Source organism: Heloderma suspectum, chromosome 3 (assembly GCF_057233095.1).
Source record: "Heloderma suspectum isolate Gila_16-S chromosome 3, 16-S_ref, whole genome shotgun sequence".
In the NCBI taxonomy this organism is placed as follows: Eukaryota; Metazoa; Chordata; class Lepidosauria; order Squamata; family Helodermatidae; genus Heloderma; species Heloderma suspectum.
The window spans coordinates 325,634,441-325,652,789 of NC_139460.1; the positions used below are offsets into that span (position 1 = coordinate 325,634,441).

At 49.9% G+C, this 18,349-nt stretch overlaps 1 protein-coding gene and 1 pseudogene across 15 annotated transcripts in view; one reads left to right on the forward strand and one right to left on the reverse strand.

Annotated features, from left to right (window-relative positions):
* The window catches only part of LOC146351768 (protein CFDP2 pseudogene), a 58,909-nt pseudogene extending 45,414 nt beyond the window's left edge, over positions 1 to 13,495 (forward strand). For 9 of the 14 annotated variants that reach the window (XR_014789662.1, XR_014789663.1, XR_014789665.1 and 6 more), the window contains one exon: positions 9,066 to 13,495. The product of XR_014789662.1 is annotated as a protein CFDP2 pseudogene, transcript variant X9 (transcript). The remainder of the gene's footprint in view (positions 1 to 9,065) is intronic. The other 5 variants (XR_014789656.1, XR_014789658.1, XR_014789657.1 and 2 more) reach the window with 1 other exon arrangement.
* The window catches only part of ZDHHC19 (zDHHC palmitoyltransferase 19), a 29,801-nt gene continuing 20,401 nt past the window's right edge, over positions 8,950 to 18,349 (reverse strand). The window contains exons 8-10 of the mRNA XM_084845720.1: positions 17,873 to 18,131; positions 14,383 to 14,443; positions 8,950 to 9,453 (exon numbers count right to left, since the gene is read on the reverse strand). Of these exons, the coding sequence (XP_084701846.1) occupies positions 9,323 to 9,453; positions 14,383 to 14,443; positions 17,873 to 18,131 (451 nt within the window). The 3' untranslated portion in view covers positions 8,950 to 9,322. The remainder of the gene's footprint in view (positions 9,454 to 14,382; positions 14,444 to 17,872; positions 18,132 to 18,349) is intronic.

Below are 18,349 nucleotides of genomic sequence, written 5' to 3' on the forward strand. Positions count from 1 at the left end.
CCTTCTGCATGCCAGGAGGGGCTCTACCACTGAGCTATGGCCCCTCCCACTCTGCATTTGCAGTCTCTTACAGTGGCCCCCCAGACAGTACTGAGAAGGCCAAAAGCAAAGTTTGAAGCTGACATCCCTCTTCTGCTTTTGTTCCCTGGCACATGGTACTATTCCATAGCTGTGGCAGGACCTCTTCTCTACAAATTCGTCTAATCCCCTTTAGTTGCCATCTCAGCTAGTGCGTTGTGTGGTAGTGAGATCTCTAGGTGATGCATGTGCTGCGTGAAGAAATACTGTCTTCTCTCAAAGGTGCCAGGCTGCGAGAGCTCGACGGGCAGTGACCTGCTGGATCCCAGCCAGGTCTGGCATGTGTCCTCCTGTCTCTGGCGTCGTCCTTGATGCTGTCGCCTCCCAAAGTTACAAGCGGTGTTCCAAACAATCCATTCGTAGAACAGATAGAAGCACAACATGCAAGCCAGGGGTTTGGGCAGCCTGCCAGCCATGCGTGGAATTGCCACATTGCTTGATACCTCTGCCGTGGCTCGCTAGGCCTGCCGGGCTTCTTGGTGGCCTCTTTCGGTGGTTTGTGAAAGCTGAGGAGGACTGTGCTAGATCAGATCAAAGGCCTGTCCAGACTTCCTCAACCTGGTGGCTGGGGGATGCTGGGAGTTGTAGTCCAACATATCTGGAGGGATCAGGTTGGGAAAGGGTCTCCTGTCCATCTTGGTGCTTTTCCACAGTGGCCAGCTAGATGGAAGAACACAGGCAGGGCATGGAGCCCATAGCAGTCTTCCACTGCTGCTCCCCCGCAGCTGGGATGTACTGGTATGCTGCCCTTGGACATGGAGGTTCCACATAGCCATCATGACTAATACCCATGGATAGACCCCTCTCCAGTCACTTGCCCGATCCCCTTTTCAAGGCATCGAAACCTTTCAAAATCCTCCTGTCTCGCAGCGACGAATTCTGTATATTAACTTTATGTTGCATGCAGAGGGTTTTCCGTTTGCCTGTCCTGAATCAACTGCCCACCAATTTCATTGGATGTGCCTGGGCTCTGGTATTATGGGAGCGGGTGAAAGACTCTCCATCCAGAGGGGTTGCCATCGGGGCCCGCGTCGAGGGTAGGCACGGTCGGGCACCTGCCCGGGGGCTGCACCACAGCAACGGAGGTGCTCCTCCCCTTCAACATGGCTACCTGTTTGTCGCCCTGCCTCTCGCTCTGGCCCAGGCAAAATGGGGGTGAGAAGGAAGGGCAGGAGATGCCGCGGCCTGCTTGCCCCCTGGCGCTCTGCCTGCCAACCAAATGGCAGCAATGATGAGAACGAGGAGCAGCAGCAAGTGCAGCTGGTAACCGTGGTGGAGAGGAGGGAGATTCACCGCGGGCCACTGGCATCGTTTTGCTGCTCAAGGGCCCTCAGAAACCTGGAGCTGACATTGGTTGCCATGTTAAGGCTGTTTTTATTATTGTATTTTGTTATTATTTATTACATTTCTGTGCTGCCCCATAGCCTAAGCTCTCTGGGCAGTTTACAAAGATTGAAAGCCGTTGAAAATAGACTATACAAAGTATAAATCCATTTACATAAAAACTTATAAACAGACAGCACACACACAGACAACATATAGCCAAAAACAATTTTAAACAGACAATTGTAAGACAAATCCAGGACCTGATTAAAAAAATCGTCATATGCTGCCAAGTGCCTGAGAAGAGAAAGGGCTTAACCTGGCGCTGAAGAGATCACAATGTTCGTGCCAGGCGGGCCTTGTTGGGGAGATCATTCTGGAATTGGAGGGCTACCACTGAGAAGGCCCGCTCCCTTGTTGCCACATTCCAAGCCTCCCTCGGAGGAGGCATCTGGAGGAGGGCCTTAAATACTGAACATAGTGTATGGGAAGGTTCATGTCTGTTGCAGGAAAAACAAGTAAGAGTCTTGTGTTGCTTTAAAGTCTAAGACATTTATTGTGGCAGAAACTTTTGTGGACAAGAGCCGACGCCATCAGATGCACTTTTGCGCATCACGCACGATGGTTTACCAAGGCCCTGGTGGGCTCTGTTTGGTGTGATGGGGAGACACAACGTGTGTAGACCTAGATTGGGTTATCTTTGCTCCTCTCAAATTCTGCATTCTAGGGGGAGAAAAAAAATCTCCAAGTCATCAGATGTCTTATTCATTCTTTTTCCTTTTGCTAAACCATGCTTTTTTCTGTGGGGAGGAGTGGTGGAAAGGATTGTGCACACTCAGGCTTTTGAAACAAACCCTCACATACCATATTTCCATATGGGAGTCCAAACCAAGCGAGGTGGAGATAAATCGCACTCATCCATCACCCACATGCCATCCTGCAGTTTCTTCAGCTGTTGCTTGGCTTTTCTACTTTCTGTCGGGAACTTAGAAATGCACAAGATGGACTTAAAACTCCATTTAGGTCAGGAGTGGGCAAATTCCAGGGGTCTGGAGGCCAGTTCCCCTCCTCCAGAAGCCACCGGGGGCCACACCCCTGCCTCTGCGGAGCATAATTTTGCACCCCACGCACCTTGTTTAAGAGCAAAATTGTAGCTTTTTTGCCACTGCCAAATTTTGGTGGCAAATTTGGTGTTGTGGCAGCAGGGGCTGCAAAAAAGAGGGGGCAGGGGGCACATGTTGTTCATGGGCCATGTGTCTCCAGCCCCTGATTTAGATCAAAGGAAAACATGGGTGGACTAATTATTATTAAGGCCCTATGCTTTGATCAACTCAGCACAACTTGAGTCCATCAGTTGCATGTTTATAATGGGAATTGCACATCTGGAACCTCACTGGGGAGAAAGAAGCCTAACAGAAGTTTGAAGAGAAAAACAGCGGGTGGAGAAAGAATTAGGAACCCCCGCCCTCATCCCCTGCTGTTTCTCCACTCAAAATTTCAGGGTCTCAAGGCTGCTTTTCAGTTAAAGACAGCAGTGCCCTCTCAGGACTTTGCTACATGCATTTGTATGTGAATTGTAGGCTGTTCTTCTTTTGAACGTTTGGCCTTCTGAGACAAGCTAGGTTTCTTTTCTTTTTAATGAAACCAAAGTAGAAGGCCTCAGTCCATTTGCTGAATATATTTTTAAACATATATTTTTAAGTTCCACCGGCCAAAAAGCCAGCAATAACAACCTTGCCCAGGACATAATATTTGAAATGGCAAAGGGAGAAAGACACCCTTGTGTCTTTAAATAAGCCCTCTTTCGTTAGAGATTTGGATTTCACTGAACAGGATTCCAGGTGTTTAAAGTTTATGAAAATAAGGCCCACCCTTTAGTGAAATATTTCCATTAAAGTACACTTGGCCCTGGCTGCCTGGGGACCTGGTCAACATCAAACCCAGGGGCACCTACTTGGGCCTCCAGTGGCTTCTTCCCCAGACCCCTTCCCTAGCCCCTGGACTTAACTTAAACAGTGGAGGCTGGTGGTTCCAATGTCAGTGGGGTGGTAAATCTGCTCCAGGTTTCAGTCTGAACCAGTCAGGACTCTAAAGGAGCTATCTGTAGTGCTTTGCACCTTGGGTAGGTCCCCTAGAGTTCTGACTGGTTCTGATTGAAACCCGGAGCAGATTTACCACCCCACTGACATTGGAGCCACCAGCCTCCACTGGTCTTAAAGCAGGCTTCCCCAACGTAGTGCCCTCCAGATGTGCTGGACTTTGTGGAGGCTTTGGCTTCCTCCATGGGCTCCTCCCCTCCCACCCCCCAAGCTCTTGTCCCTGGAGGCTACTGGGGGCCTGGGAACACAAGGGGATCCCATTGCTACCTCACTGTTATCTCCAATCATTTGTTGTCTCCAAAATCAGGTCTGCCCATTTATCCATGCATGCAATCTCACCTGCTTTGCTCCTCCATTCCTTTACCATGAGAGAAGTGGTTTTCCAGTATCGGTCTGGGGCCATTTTTGCTGTGACAATTAGATTTTAGAGTTAATGGTTTAAGTAACCTGACAGCAGCAACCCCCTTCATATAACTCGGATGGATCATCAAACATTAAATCTCTTGTTTATCATCTGGTAGAATGTCTGGATTGCTTGTGGCCAGTAAATCTGGACTTTTGGACAGGATGTTTTTTCTAGTGTATTTTTAACCAAAAGAACAAAACCCCTCAGCTTAAGTCAGTGGGGGAGTATTGAAGAGTCAATGAAGGTGGTGTAGTGCAGTACAACAGACGCAGTAGTGCTTTTGGCAAAGTACAATCATGTTGTTTTACTTTTAAATGGTATTTTTTGTAAACCGCCTTGAAATCATTGATGAACGGTGATAAATACATCTTTTAAATAAATAAAATGAAGAAGAAGAAGAATAGCAGCAGGCAGGTGTTGCTGGCAGGCAAAAGTTTCAGGGCCCAAGTCCATTGAACTCAAATCTGCATACAATTTGCATATGTCAATTTATATCTATATATGCAAATGTAGAAATAAGCACTAGGATTTATTTAAGTTTCACAGGAGGCAAACCTGGTCCATTAATTTCTCATCCAAATAATCTGAACTAAAATAAATTCTTCAATTAATTTGCACCCTGATTCAGATCACTCCAAACCAATGGGATTGCCACGGAGGGAAGGTTTTTTTTTGGGGGGGGGGAGTGTTGCAGCATGTGGGGAGGGGAGAGTTAACCCTTCCTTCCCCAGCTGCAATCCTCCTTGAAAATTGCCCCTTGCATGGCAATTATGCTAAGAAACAAACCTTTCCATTGGCACCATTAGGCACTCAGGGTGCTGTGAAAAAAACCTGGGGCCCTAGGAAGCAGATCCGGGGCCCTAGGAAGCAGATCCGGGGCCCTAGGAAATGGATTAGGGGCCAGGGGCCCCAGGGGCTCTAGCCTAGCAATACCTCTTGTAGTAGGGGTGTGACCCATAAAATCATCCATGGTATAAAAACGGGGTGGGTGGGTAAAAGCATATCCCAGGAAATGAAAAGGCACATCTGAACTGAACTGGGGAGGCCACTTCCAGATCAGCCTGTCCACTCCACATCTGGCCTTCTCCGTCAGAAGTCCAACCCACCATCTGTCTTGCGAGCGTATCCCTTGGACCATGAGGCGCAGCTGCTTTGGATGGCCAAAGGACTTGGATTGGCTGTGGTCCTGCGGCTTCATCCCTGTTGGCCAAGGAGACCAGTGAAGTCCAGGCACAGGCCGAAGAACTCAGCAGCACATCTGGATTGCGGGGAACAACATTGCTGAAGCATCACGCACCATCCCCAGTGTTCAGGCCACCCTGACGAGCTCTCCCATCCCTGCCCCACTGTGTGTTCCTACATTGTGGCTTATTTGAGCTTTTGAAGTTTCCATGTAGCAGTTGTTTTCTCCCCACAAAAAAGGAAGTGGTTTTAGAGCCAACAGATATTTCCAGTCAATTCCAACCTGACCACCCACTGATTCACTTGTCACATCCCAGCCCATCATCTCCCTGTCACGTTCCTCAGCGCTGGTGATGTGGTAGGGCTGACTGCGCCAGCATCTGGTAAAGTTGGGAAGCTGCCCCCTTGTCCTCCAGATAGAAATGTAGGGAGCTGCATTACACCATCTAGTATAACTATATACTAGATATATAGTATATATCTAATATATATATATTGTCTGCTCGGAATTGCAGTGGAAAGAACAGGAGGATCTCAGCTAGGCAACCTCAACCACAGCCAAACAAAAGAACATTCAAACCACCCAATCTGCTCCGGGTTTCAGCCAGAACCAGTCAGAACTCTAAAGGAGCTCCTGTATTCAGTGGTATTCAGTGACATGGCATGCTGCTACAGAACATGGAACTTCCATATAACCACCACCACTCCGCACCTTGGAGAGCTCTTTTAGAATTCTGACCTAAACCCAGAGCGGGTTCACCACCCCACTGACTTCAGAGCCACCAGCCTCCACTGGAGAAGACCCATACTGTGTTTTGGACTTGGCCGAAAGCTCCCCCCGGACCAGCTCGCATGGCCAATCTGGAGGCACCAGCTTGGGGAAGGCTGCACTATCAGACTGATCTCTGGCAGACCCCAGCTCATATCTTCTGGATGAAATCTTTCTAAGGATGTTGTCAGAGACTGGACAGATACCAAATCTGGCTAAAATCCAGTGGGTCACTGCCCCTTGAACTATCACAGGCTGGCGCCGTAGAGACCAGCTGATTCTGTTTCCAGGGCATGGACCCAGCCTGCTTTTGAGGTCAGGGTTCATCAGCGCTGCTAATCCTTTAGCCTACGGTACTCCCCAGCCTGTGTTTAGCAGTGGGGGAGAAAAAATGCCCTCCCGCATGCAGTGGCAATGGCCCGATCTTATTTCATTTATTTGGAAGGCAGCCCTGCTGTGTCCAGTAACGTTTTTCTTCTCTGGCAGGCATGCATAGGATCATAGCCTTAAATTCCGCTCTCCTCACCTGAGACTCAGGGAGGGGGCGGATCCCGAAAGGTGAAGGCCAACCGTTCAGGGGGTGGAGCTTGATATACTAGGGGTGGGGCCTAGGGGCACCTGGCAGGTCAGGGGATGCAACCTGGGGGTGGGGGAGGCAGAGCTAAGAGAAAACGCTGTCACCACGTAATGCAGAACATTGCCTGCTCCCCTTGGGTCTGGCCCCACATCCTTAGATTTTACTTTTCCTGGACAGGGTCAGCTCAAGGTATTTGGGTGCCCAGGCGAGGCACAATTTTGAACCCCTGAACAGCATGACATAGGTTCATGGGGCATGACATGAGTTTCCTTGGGAACCAATCAGATGCTGCTTTGGGGATACACAGCCAGTAAGGGCCCTGGAGCAGTGAGACCATGGATCGTGCAACCCCCAACGTTAGCAAACTGATTGGTTCAGCTTGCTGCCTCTCACACCAGGGAAAATATTGTGATTCAAAATGGTGCTCGGTTGCAGCCTGACCCGGCCAGTTGCCTTTATTGCGTGCAGGCCTTGCCCAGCCACGACTGCTGCCGCCTGCCTGGCGGTCACTTGGTGCCCTGGATCTCTTGGCGCCCTAGGCAACTGCCCGCTTTGCCTCCCCCTGAATTGGCCCTGCTCCTGGTGACCCTAATATCCTGATGCTTCGGCTCAAACCCCGAGACCTGGCAATTGTTCCATTAAGAATCATGAATGGAACATTAATTAAGAGGCTGCGCACTCCCTCTGGGGCCACTCCGGTGAGAAAGGTCACCTGGCCAGCCCTGTTTAAATGAACAAACGCCACAGGGCTACCAACACCTCGCGTGCCATGTTGCTCTGCCAGTTATTTTTAAAAAATTAATAGCAGGGGATGGGGGTGGATTTCTATCTGGCCCGTGGTGGAGGAAAGGGTTAAACCTCCACTCCCTGTATACTGCAGGCCAAATGAAAATCCCTTCCCCGCCTGATATTACTAAGAAACAAGGACACATTTAGCCTCCTGCCGAGTTTGTTTGCAGTAGCGATGACAGATGACCAATGGCAGGCCCATTGGTGCCCTTGTTCTGACAAGTGAATGAAGTGACAATAAGGGCTTCAAGTTTTAATATTGTTTAGCATTGAGGAAGCCAGGGAATGCAGAAAGTCATCAAAGGCTGCATTCTTCCGTTTTTTTTAAACGAGTTCCCTATTTTAAGCTAGCAGTTGAAATGAGAACACTTCTTTGCATTTCTCATGGCAAGCTGAAGGTTGCATTTCAGCTGGCTAAAGATCTTTTGTTAAAGCTCAATGTGTTTTACAAGTTGATCCTATGCAGTCAGAAGGAAGCACCACTGCTGAGCGGTGCAGCTTACTCTCGGGTAACTACATGCAGGATTGCAGTCATGCCCTGGAAATTTACCTGTGAGATTTTATTAGTGGTTCATCTGTTGGTTTGTTTTGGATGTCTGTGTTTTATGATGCCATTTCAAAACTACAGCTGGAATGCTTTGTACAGTGCTGGTCACCTCACCTAAAAAAGGATATCGTAGAGCTGGAAAAAGTGCAGAAATGGGCAACTGAAATGATCAAGGGGCTGGAGCAGCTCCCCTATGAGGGAAGGTTACAACAGCTGGGATTGTTTAGCTTGGAAAAAAGGAGGGTCAGGGGAGACATGACAGAGGTCTACAAAATTACGCATGGTATGGCGAATGGGGATAGGGAGACATTGTTTCCCTGTCTCATAATCCTAGAATTGGGGGTCATCTCATGAAGCTGAATGGTGGGAAACTGAGGACAGATAAAAGGAAGGACTCCTTCACACAGCACAGGGTTAAACTATGGAATTCCCTTCCACAAGGTGTAGGTGATCAAGGCTATCAAGGGCTACTAGTCCTGATGGCTGTGTGGTACCTCCAGTACCAGAGGCAGTGAGCCTCTGCGCACCAGTTGCTGGGGAACATGGGCCAGAGGGTGCTGTTGCGCTCGTGCCCTGCTTGTGGGTCCCTGGTCGACAGCTGGCTGGCCACTGTGTGAACAGAATGCTGGACTAGATGGACCTGGGTCTGATCCAGCACAGCTCTTTTGTTCTCGTTTGAGTATAAATAATAGAAAAACCAAGATGTATATATCCTGGGGACGTGTCTATGGGTTCTCCCTGGGGGTGTGGATATGGGGGCTGTCAGGATGAGCTCCTGCCCTTCAAATGCACCACTACACGACTTGCCCTGAGTGATTTTGGGGAGCAGGGCAGCCAAAAGCTGAATATTGCAGAGCAGTACTGCCACCCGGAGGCCTAGCTCGAAATGGCAACCAAGCCTTTTAGGTTGCGAAGCACGTAAACCTTGCCAGTAAGACCTGAAAAATGGTTTGCTCCCCTGGCTTGATAGTGTCCCCTGAGAGGTGCGATGCCTGCTTCATTGAGAGGAATCAGAGCTGCAAAAAAACATTAAGGTGTCCATTGCAACTGGGGCTTGTGCAGAAGCACGTCCTTCTGGATGCTGCCCACAGGGGTAGATCACCCATTCGCCTCCCCCTCGGTGGCCCCCAATCCATCACTTCTCTTTGTCTCAGGGTGGAGGGGATCGAGGCTTCCTGACCACTTCTATTTGCCTGCTTTATAGTATATAATACTCGGTTTCGATCCTTAAAGAAATAACACTGCTGTTCACCATGGGTCTCGACCAGAACTAAACATCTTAACACCTCTTTCAGGCAGGTGTGTTTGCGACACAGCATTGAGTGTAACTCCAGAGCCTGCTCCAGTCCCACCCCGCAGCCTGCGAGTCCGTTTCCTTCGAGGCCCCGTGTGCTCCTTGCCTTAGTCCCCTGGCCAGGCCACCAAATCCAAGCGGACACAAGAGGAACCGACACCCTACAGCAGACAGCAACTTCGCAAATGCTTTTATCCAGTTTCCCCATTACGAAAACTATGGTCACTGGAATAAAGGAGCACGCCTCCGAGGTTCCCTTCAGATATTGGACACAGAGAGGAGAGTGGCTGTGGATAACAAGGAGCCACGCCGGGTGCTGTGGATCTGGCACTTCCAGTGAGTATCACGGCCTTGATCCAGCAATTCCATAGAATCCAGAATGTCTGGGACTGGCAGGGGAAAAAAAGGCAGAGCTACTGAAGAACAAGCAGCCATATATATGTGTGTGTGTGTGTGTGTGTATATATACACACACACACACACACACACGTATACATACACGTACGCACGCATACACACACATATATTCCTACTACCACCATGATCACACATTAATTTTGTTCCAGGTGCCGCATGTATAGTTTTCACAACAGGGGTGTCAAACCTCAGGCCTGTGGGCCAAATTCGGCCTGCTTGGAACCCTAATCCAACACTCTGGCGTTCCACAGATGGCCACGCCCCTTCTCCTGGCTCCACCCCTCCCCTCCCCTGACCACTGGGTGTTTTGTGGCTTCCCAGCCTTTGCGATATTTCTTTCCCATTCTAAAAGGCTGAAAGGCCTCTCCTGTGGTTTAGTTATTGGCAGTAAAAGCTTTAGGCTAACGCATGTGGGGGCTTGTTGTGTTTTGGCCTACCCCTTTTGCCTTTGGCCCCGCCCACCACTGGAATGAGTCCCCAAGAGCTACTCTGAATTCAGCCCTGGGGCTGGAAGAGATTTGACACCCTTGTTTTACAACACAAAGAGAGGAGGGAGGTTCAGGTCCAATTCCTGCTGCAGGGGTAGGAAATATACCTATCAGCCCCTGTAGCCACACATCAAACACTATGGAGTTGTTATCCAGCACTGAGTATTTAAAGTGCTGCATATACATGGAGCCTTCCCTACACCAGCCTATAATCCCGCATTTAAAATGGGGCTTTCAGCTTCCATTTTAAATGCAGGATCATGATGGACTCCCTTTACACGTGCTCCCTTCTGCCCCCTTTCCCCCTTATCTGAGTCTTCCATATGTTTCATTATGCAGCCGCTACACGGCACCGTGGTCTAGTTCCTCTTATTGTGGGGTTTCCTTTTTCACGGGGGGAACTCAAGTGGAACTCATTAGCTCCAATCTTTAAAAAAAGGGAATGAAGGTCATTTAGGGCGGGAGACGCCCTGGAGGCTGGCAATGTCATTGAAAGCACCCGCAAACTTCCGTGAGTGAGCAATCTCAACAGCAGGATAAAAGCTCCCTGTGAAGAAGCCTATTATCTCTGGAATCCTTGCAACAGCCCTGTGGGGTGGGACGATGTTATTAATTCTGCTATAAGTGTGGAGACTGAGGCTGGGAAAGAGCATCTAGTGAAGCCATCATGGCCGAGGCCATTCTCAGGTGGGGGCTCCTGGGCTTTCCTCTCAGATGCTTAAGGCACCTCTGAATTTCACCTGGGCAGAACAGAAAAAGTGCCTGCCGGTCCAAAGCTCCCGATGATTGAAGAAGTGAGCCAGACTGCATGCTGCAGGGGAACATCTCCACCAGCCACCCACCCCAGGCAATTTCCCCAAACAGGATAGTCTTTTTTTTGGTCCCAAATCATCAATACATCATTGTGAGCAAACCCCCTTTAATGGCCCCTTCATGGATCACTGCCTTGTTGTGGCGAAGGGGCTTGCGTAACTCCGTGAAGCCATAAACTATGCCGTGCAGGGCCACCCAAGACGGACAGGTCATGGCGGAGAGTTCTGACAAAATGTGGTCCACCGGAGAAGGAAATGGCAACCCACTCCAGTATTCTTGCCAAGAAAACCCCATGGAACGTATCACAAGGCTAAAAGAGATGACGCCGGAAGATGAGCCCCTCAGGTCCGAAGGTGTCCAATATACTACTGGGGAAGAGCAAAGGGAATTTCCAAGTAGCGCCAGAAAGAGTGAAGCGGCTGGGCCAAAGCCGAAAGGACACTCAGCTGTGGATGTGTCTGGTGGTGAAAAGAAAGTCCGATGCTGTAAAGAACAATATTGTTTAGGAACCTGGAATGTAAGATCAATGAATCAAGGCAAGCTGGAGGTGGTCAAGCATGAGATGGCAAGATTGAACATCAACATCTTGGGAATCAGCAAACTAAAATGGACAAGCATGGGCGAATTTAATTCAGGTGACCATCATATCTACTACTGTGGGCAAGAATCCCTTAGAAGAAATGGAGTAGCACTCATAGTCAACAAAAGGGTGGGAAAAGCAGTACTGGGGTACAATCTCAAAAACGATAGAATGATCTCAGTACGAATCCAAGGCAAACCATTCAACGTCACAGTAATTCAAGTCTATGCCCCAACCACTGATGCCGAAGAAGCTGAGGTTGATCGGTTCTATGAAGACCTACAACACCTTCTAGAACTAACACCAAAAAAAGATGTCCTCTTTATCATAGGGGATTGGAATACTAAAGTAGGAAGTCAAGAAATCGCTGGGATAACAGGCAAGCATGGCCTTGGTGTACAAAATGAAGCAGGACAAAGGCTAATAGAGTTTTGCCAAGAGAACAGGCTGATCATAGTAAACACTCTTTTCCAACAGCACAAGAGGCGACTCTACACACGGACATCACCAGATGGTCAATATCGAAATCAGATTGATTATGTACTGTGCAGACAAAGATGGAGAAGCTCCATACAGTCAGTAAAAACAAGACCTGGAGCTGACTGTGGCTCAGATCATGAGCTTCTTGTTGCAGAATTTCGGCTTAAATTGAAGAATGTAGGGAAAAACACTAAACCATTCAGGTATGACCTCAATCATATCCCTGATGAATATACAGTGGAGGTGAGGAATAGATTTCAGGGATTAGACCTGATAGACAGAGTGCCTGAGGAAATATGGACGGAGGTCCGTAACATGGTTCAGGAGGCAGCAACTCAATCCATCCCAAAGAAAAAGAAATGCAAGAAAGCCAAGTGGCTGTCTGAGGAGGCTTTACAAGTAGCTGAGGAAAGAAGGGAAGCGAAAAGCAAGGGAGAAAGGGGAAGATATATCCAACTGAATGCAGAGTTCCAGAGAATAGCAAGGAGAGACAAGAAGGCCTTCTTAAATGAACAATGCAAAGAAATCGAAGAAAACAACAGAATGGGAAAGACTAGAGATCTCTTCAAGAAAATCGGAGATCTCAAGGGAACGTTTTGTGCAAAGACGGGCATGATAAAGGACAAAGAAGGCAAGGATCTAACAGAAGCAGATGAGATTAAGAAGAGGTGGCAAGAATACACAGAAGAACTATACAGGAAAGATCTGAATGTCCCTGATAGCCATGATAGTGCGCTCACTGAACTGGAGCCGGACATCCTCGAGAGTGAAGTCAAGTGAGCCTTAGGAAGCATTACTAACAACAAAGCTGGCGGAGATGACAGTATTCCAGCTGAGCTATTTAAAATCCTAAAAGACTATGCTGTTAAAGTGCTGCACTCAATATGCCAACAAATTTGGAACACTCAACAGTGGCCACAAGACTGGAAAAGGTCAGTTTACATTCTAATGCCAAAGAAGGGCAACGCCAAAGAGTGTTCAAACTACCGTACAATTGCGCTCATTTCACATGCCAGCAAGGTGATGCTCAAAATCCTACAAGCTAGGCTTCAGCAGTATGCGAACCGAGAACTACCGGAAGTACAAGATGGGTTTCAAAGAGGCAGAGGAACTAGAGATCAAATTGCCAAATTTCGCTGGATCATGGAGAAAGCGAGAGAATTCCAGAAAAACATCTATTTCTGCTTCATTGACTATGCTAAAGCCTTTGATTGTGTGGATCACAATAAACTCTGGCAAATTCTGAAAGAGATGGGGGTACCAGACCACCTTACCTGTCTCCTGAGAAACCTGTACGAGGGTCAAGAAGCAACAGTAAGAACCAGACATGGAACAACCGATTGGTTCAAAATTGGGAAAGGAGTATGACAAGGCTGCATATTGTTGCCCTGCTTATTTAACTTATATGCAGAGTACATCATGAGAAATGCCAGGTTGGATGAATCACAGGTCGGAATTAAGATTGCCGGGAGAATTATCAACAACCTCTGATATGCAGACGATGCCACCCTAATGGCAGAAAGCAAAGAGGATCTAAAGAGCCTCTTGTTGAGGGTGAAAGAGGAGAGTGCAAAAGCTGGTTTGAAACTCAACATTAAAAAAACGAAGATCATGGCATCTGGCCCCATCACTTCCTGGCATATGGAAGGGGAAGAAATGGCAGCAGTGACAGATTTTATTTTCTTGGGCTCCAAGATCACCGCAGACGGTGACTGTAGCCATGAAATTAAAAGACGCTTGCTCCTTGGGAGGAAAGCTATGGCAAACCTAGACAGCGTAGTAGGAAGCAGAGACATCACCTTGCCGACAAAGGTCCGTCTAATCAAAGCTATGGTTTTCCCAGTAGTAATGTATGGCTGTGAGAGCTGGACTATAAGGAAGGCTGAGCACCGAAGAATTGATGCCTTCGAACTGTGGTGCTGGAGAAGACTCTTACGAGTCCCCTGGACTGCAAGGAGGTCAATCAGTCAATCCTAAAGGCAATCAACCCTGAGTGCTCCTTGGAAGGACAGATACTGAAGCTGAAGCTCAAATATTTTGGCCACCTAATGCGAAGAGAAAACTCCCTGGAAAAGACCTTGTTGCTGGGAAAGATTGAAGGCAAATGGAGAAGGGGACGGCAGAGGATGAGATGGCTGGATATCATCACCGATGCAATGAATATGGACTTGAGCACGCTCCGGGAGAGAGCACAGGACAGGAAGGCCTGGCGTACTATGGTCCATGGGGTCACGAAGAGTCGGACACGACTGAACGACTGAACAATAACAACAACCCCTTTAATGGGCCATCCAGAAAGACATTTCAGAGGGAGGAGGAAGCAGTAAATTCTGACCAGCATCCTTCGCATTTGTGCTCTTGACTGCCTGAAAAGCAGTTCCGGTCCTTGGCACTATCTCCTAGAGCAGGCTTCCCCATCCTGGTGCCCTCCAGGTGTGTAGAACTACAACTCCCAGCATGCCCCAGTTCTCCCCACCCCACCCTTCAAGTGAGCTGTTGCAGAGGAGGGCTGGAGAGCCAACTGCCCAAGATCTACTCACCGGGGACCTCCACGCATTTGTCTGCAGTGTTCAGCTGCCAGCGGGTTTTCTTCTTGCCAACCTGCAGGACGGAGCATTGAGCTGTCACCCAACAGGGAAGGCACTCAGGATGCATGCTGCTGTCAGCCCCTCCGAGGCACTGCAGCGCAAGCATGCTGATCTTGCGGCAGGCCTCCTCAGTCTGCAGGGGTGGCAGACTTTGGCTCAGGTACACGTAAGATCTCCCCCATCACAGTTCAACAAGCCTGTATGGAAATCTGAAGCTGCCGTCCAGTGAATCAGTCCAGTGCTGGCTCCAGGCTTCGGGGGGCCCTCGGGCAAGGCCCCCTCCATGGGCCTCCTTCTCCGGTGAGCCCGCCTTCTCACTGCCATGGCCGCCAGGGGCTCTTGCTCCCCCCCCCCATTGCTGCCTTTGCTTGCTGGGCCGGCAGAGAGCCAGGGAGCAAAGCGGCCGGGGCGTCTCCTGCTGCTCCCCCCCACTGTTGTCTGGGCCAGAGAGAGGGGCAGGAGAACAAGCAGGTTGCCACAGGGAAGACGAGGAGCAAGTCCAGGGGGCTCTTGTCAGTGGGCCCTGCTGGGGTGTGGGCCCTCGGCGGGTGCCCCACCAGGCCTCCCTTCGATAGCAGCCCTGAATCAGGCCACTTGGCTTCTGCCGCCTAGGTTGGCATGGTCTACTCCAGCGTTCCCCAACCTGACACCTTCCAGAGGCGGTGGACTACAACTCCCATCATCTCCACTGGCCAGGCTGGCTGGGGATGATGGGATTTGTGGTCCAGCACCTCTGGAGCGTGCCGGGTATGGGAAGGTTGATCTACTCTGATGAGCTGCAGCTCTCCAAAGCCTCAGCGAGAAAAGTCGTTGCCAGCTCTGGCGCTAAGATGGATCCTTTAACTGGAGAGGCGAGGGATGATCGGACCTGGGTCTTTGGCATGCAGATCATGTGCTCCATCTCTGAGCTCTCTGTGGCTCTTTCGACCCCTGCCTGCCTTGTTTTCCCTACAGGAGACCTAAACAGAGAGCTTAAAGGCATCCAGAGCACCGTCTGGTCCAGTTCTATTGGATGAGTTTCAGTTACTGAGGCCTGAGGATGCAGACAAGGTGCTTGGCCAAGTCCGATTGACCACTTGTGTGCTTGACTCTTGCTGTTCATGGCTTATTAAATCAAACAAGCAGGGGATGTCCGGCTGGGTGCAGGAGGTTGTAAATTCCTCCTTGAGAGAGGGAGTGGTGCCTGCCCCTTTAAAAGAGGCGGTAATTAGACCACTCCTGAAAAAGCCTAACCTGGACCCGGAGGATGTTAACAATTATAGGCCAGTGGCCAACATCCCCTTCCTGGGCAAGGTGCTTGAGTGGGTGGTTGTAGGACAGCTCCAGGCACTGTTGAATGAAATGGATTACCTAGATCCATTTCAATCGGGCTTCAGGCCTGGTTTTGGAACGGAAACTGCCTTGGTCGCCCTGTGGGATGACCTCTGCCGGGAGAGGGACAGGGGGAGTGCGACCCTGTTGATTCTCCTGGACCTCTCAGCGGCTTTCGATACCATCGACCATGGTATCCTTCTGGATAGGTTGTCTGGGTTGGGAGTTGGAGGCACTGCACTGCAGTGGTTCCGCTCCTACTTGGATGGCCAACTCCAGAAGGTGGTGCTGGGGGATTATTGCTGTGTGCCATGGCAATTGTGCCATGGGGTTCCACAGGGCTCTGTTTTATCCCCCATGCTGTTTAACATCTACATGAAACCGCTGGGGGAGGTTATCCGGAGGTGTGGGCTGAGGTGCCATCAATATGCGGATGACACCCAGCTCTACCTCTCTTTCTCATCAAAACCAGGTGAGGCAGTGGCTGTTCTGAATCAGGGCCTGGGCACGGTAATGGACTGGATGAGGGCCAATAAACTGAAACTCAATCCAGACAAGACGGAGGTACTGTTAGTGGGTGGTTCGTCTGCCCGGCTAGGTGATATTCAACCTGTTCTGGAGGGGGTTGCACTCCCCCTAAAGGATCAGGTTCGTAGTTTGGGGGTGCTCTTGGATCCAGAACTGTCACTTGAGGCACAGGTGAACTCAGTGGCATGGAGCACTTTTTATCAGCTTAGGCTGGTATACCAACTACGCCCTTATCTGGACAGAGATAGCCTAGCTACAGTTATCCATGCTCTGATAACGTCTCGTCTGGATTACTGCAATGCATTATATGTGGGGCTGCCTTGGAAAACGCTCCGGAAACTTCAGCTGGTCCAAAATAGGGCAGCAAGATTGTTAACAGGGTCTGGCCTGCGAGCTCATATTACGCCAGTACTTTTCCAGCTGCACTGGCTGCCAGTCCATTTCCGGGCCCGATTCAAAGTGCTGATGTTAACATTCAAAGCCCTTAACGGCTTGGGGCCAGGTTACCTGAAGGATCACCTCCTCCCATATGTGCCTGCCCGGACCTTAAGATCATCGTCAGTGGCCCTTCTCCGTGAGCCCCTGCCGAAGGAAGTGAAGCGGGTGGCTACTAGGAGGAGGGCTTTTTCTGCTGTGGCACCCCGGCTCTGGAATGAGCTCCCTAGTGAGGTTCGCCTGGCACCTACATTGTATTCCTTTCGACGCCAGGTGAAGACCTTTTTATTTTCCCAGGCATTTTAGCTTTCTAAATTTTTAGCTTTGCTGTTTTAAATCTGTATTTTAAACTCCTGCACTGCTGCTAGGTTTTATTCTGGTTTTATTCTGTTTGTATTGTTTACTGTGGTTTTAATGTTTTATATCTTTTGTATTGTTTTATTGTGTGCTCTTTGGTTTTAATTTTTGTGAACCACCCAAAAAGCTCCAGCTATTGGGCAGTATAGAAATGAATGAATGAATGAATGCATTAATGCATGCATGCTGCTGTCTCTCATGCACACGCTGTCTCTCTCTGGGTGCTTCCAGATGGAGGGCTCCTGGCGCTAACACTCAAAAGGTTTTGCGCATGTATCCCATCTTTTTTTCCTTGACTGATCTTTTTCTGGTATGAAAAAAGATGAAAGAAGCGGTGGGAAAACACAGGAGAGCTGCAAATGGAAGACGTCGTCTGGACAGCCTGTAAAATGCCATGAATGAGGCCATGTCTTTGCACAGAAGGAGCCTCACTGGGAAGCAGCCCCCGTTTCAACCGATCTCCTTGCCTCTCCCTTGGTCCCCTCTGTTGTCACTCCGTGGCATTTACTTTGTGAGCTTCTTGGGCTGGGGATCTGCTTTCACTTACGTTACTCAGCAAAGCGCTAGGGAGATGTCGATAGATGGTGGTAATTATGAGGACACCCCTCGGTTTCTGAACCTTGAAAGTAGCGCTCTTTCCTTTCTGCTCACTCCTTCGCACCCCTCCTTTCTGAAACATTACCATCTCCCCCCCGCAACCCATTCCCAGCTAAAAAGCCCCAGTGATCCAAGCTGCAGCACAACCGGAAGGCGCCCCGATGCCCCGGCCCTTTCAGGCGGCTTCTCCTGGGCCTGCCCATGTTTTGCTCACCCCCGTTGCCACCGGCTGTGCTGCTACTCCCGGCCTGGGACCGTTTCGGTGCAGGAGGCTGCCCACGGCAGTCAGGAAGTGGCGCCAGGCCTCGCACGCCTTCTGCTCCTTGGACAGGTCTTGGGGGCAGCCGTGCGGGCAGGAGCCCGGAACTGCCTGGCTGGTGCTGGAAGGCCAGGGGACGTGCTGGAACTCGGAGGCCTTCGTGGTTTCCAAGGCCGTGGCTCCTGCGATGGGCCTGGCTGCCCTTACTCTGTACCTGTGAGAAGAAGCGCAGAACGGAGGGAGGGGTGGATGAACGTATGGGTTTTGGCCCAGGGGGCCCATCGAGTGCCTAAGAGAGTAAGGACAGCACTGCGGGATCAGGCCAAAGGCCTCCCTCAGGGGTGGGGAACCTCTTTCAGCCCGAGGGCCAATTCCACGTTGGAGAAGCTCTCAGGGGCCGCATTCCAGGGGTGGACGGGGCCAAAGGCAAAA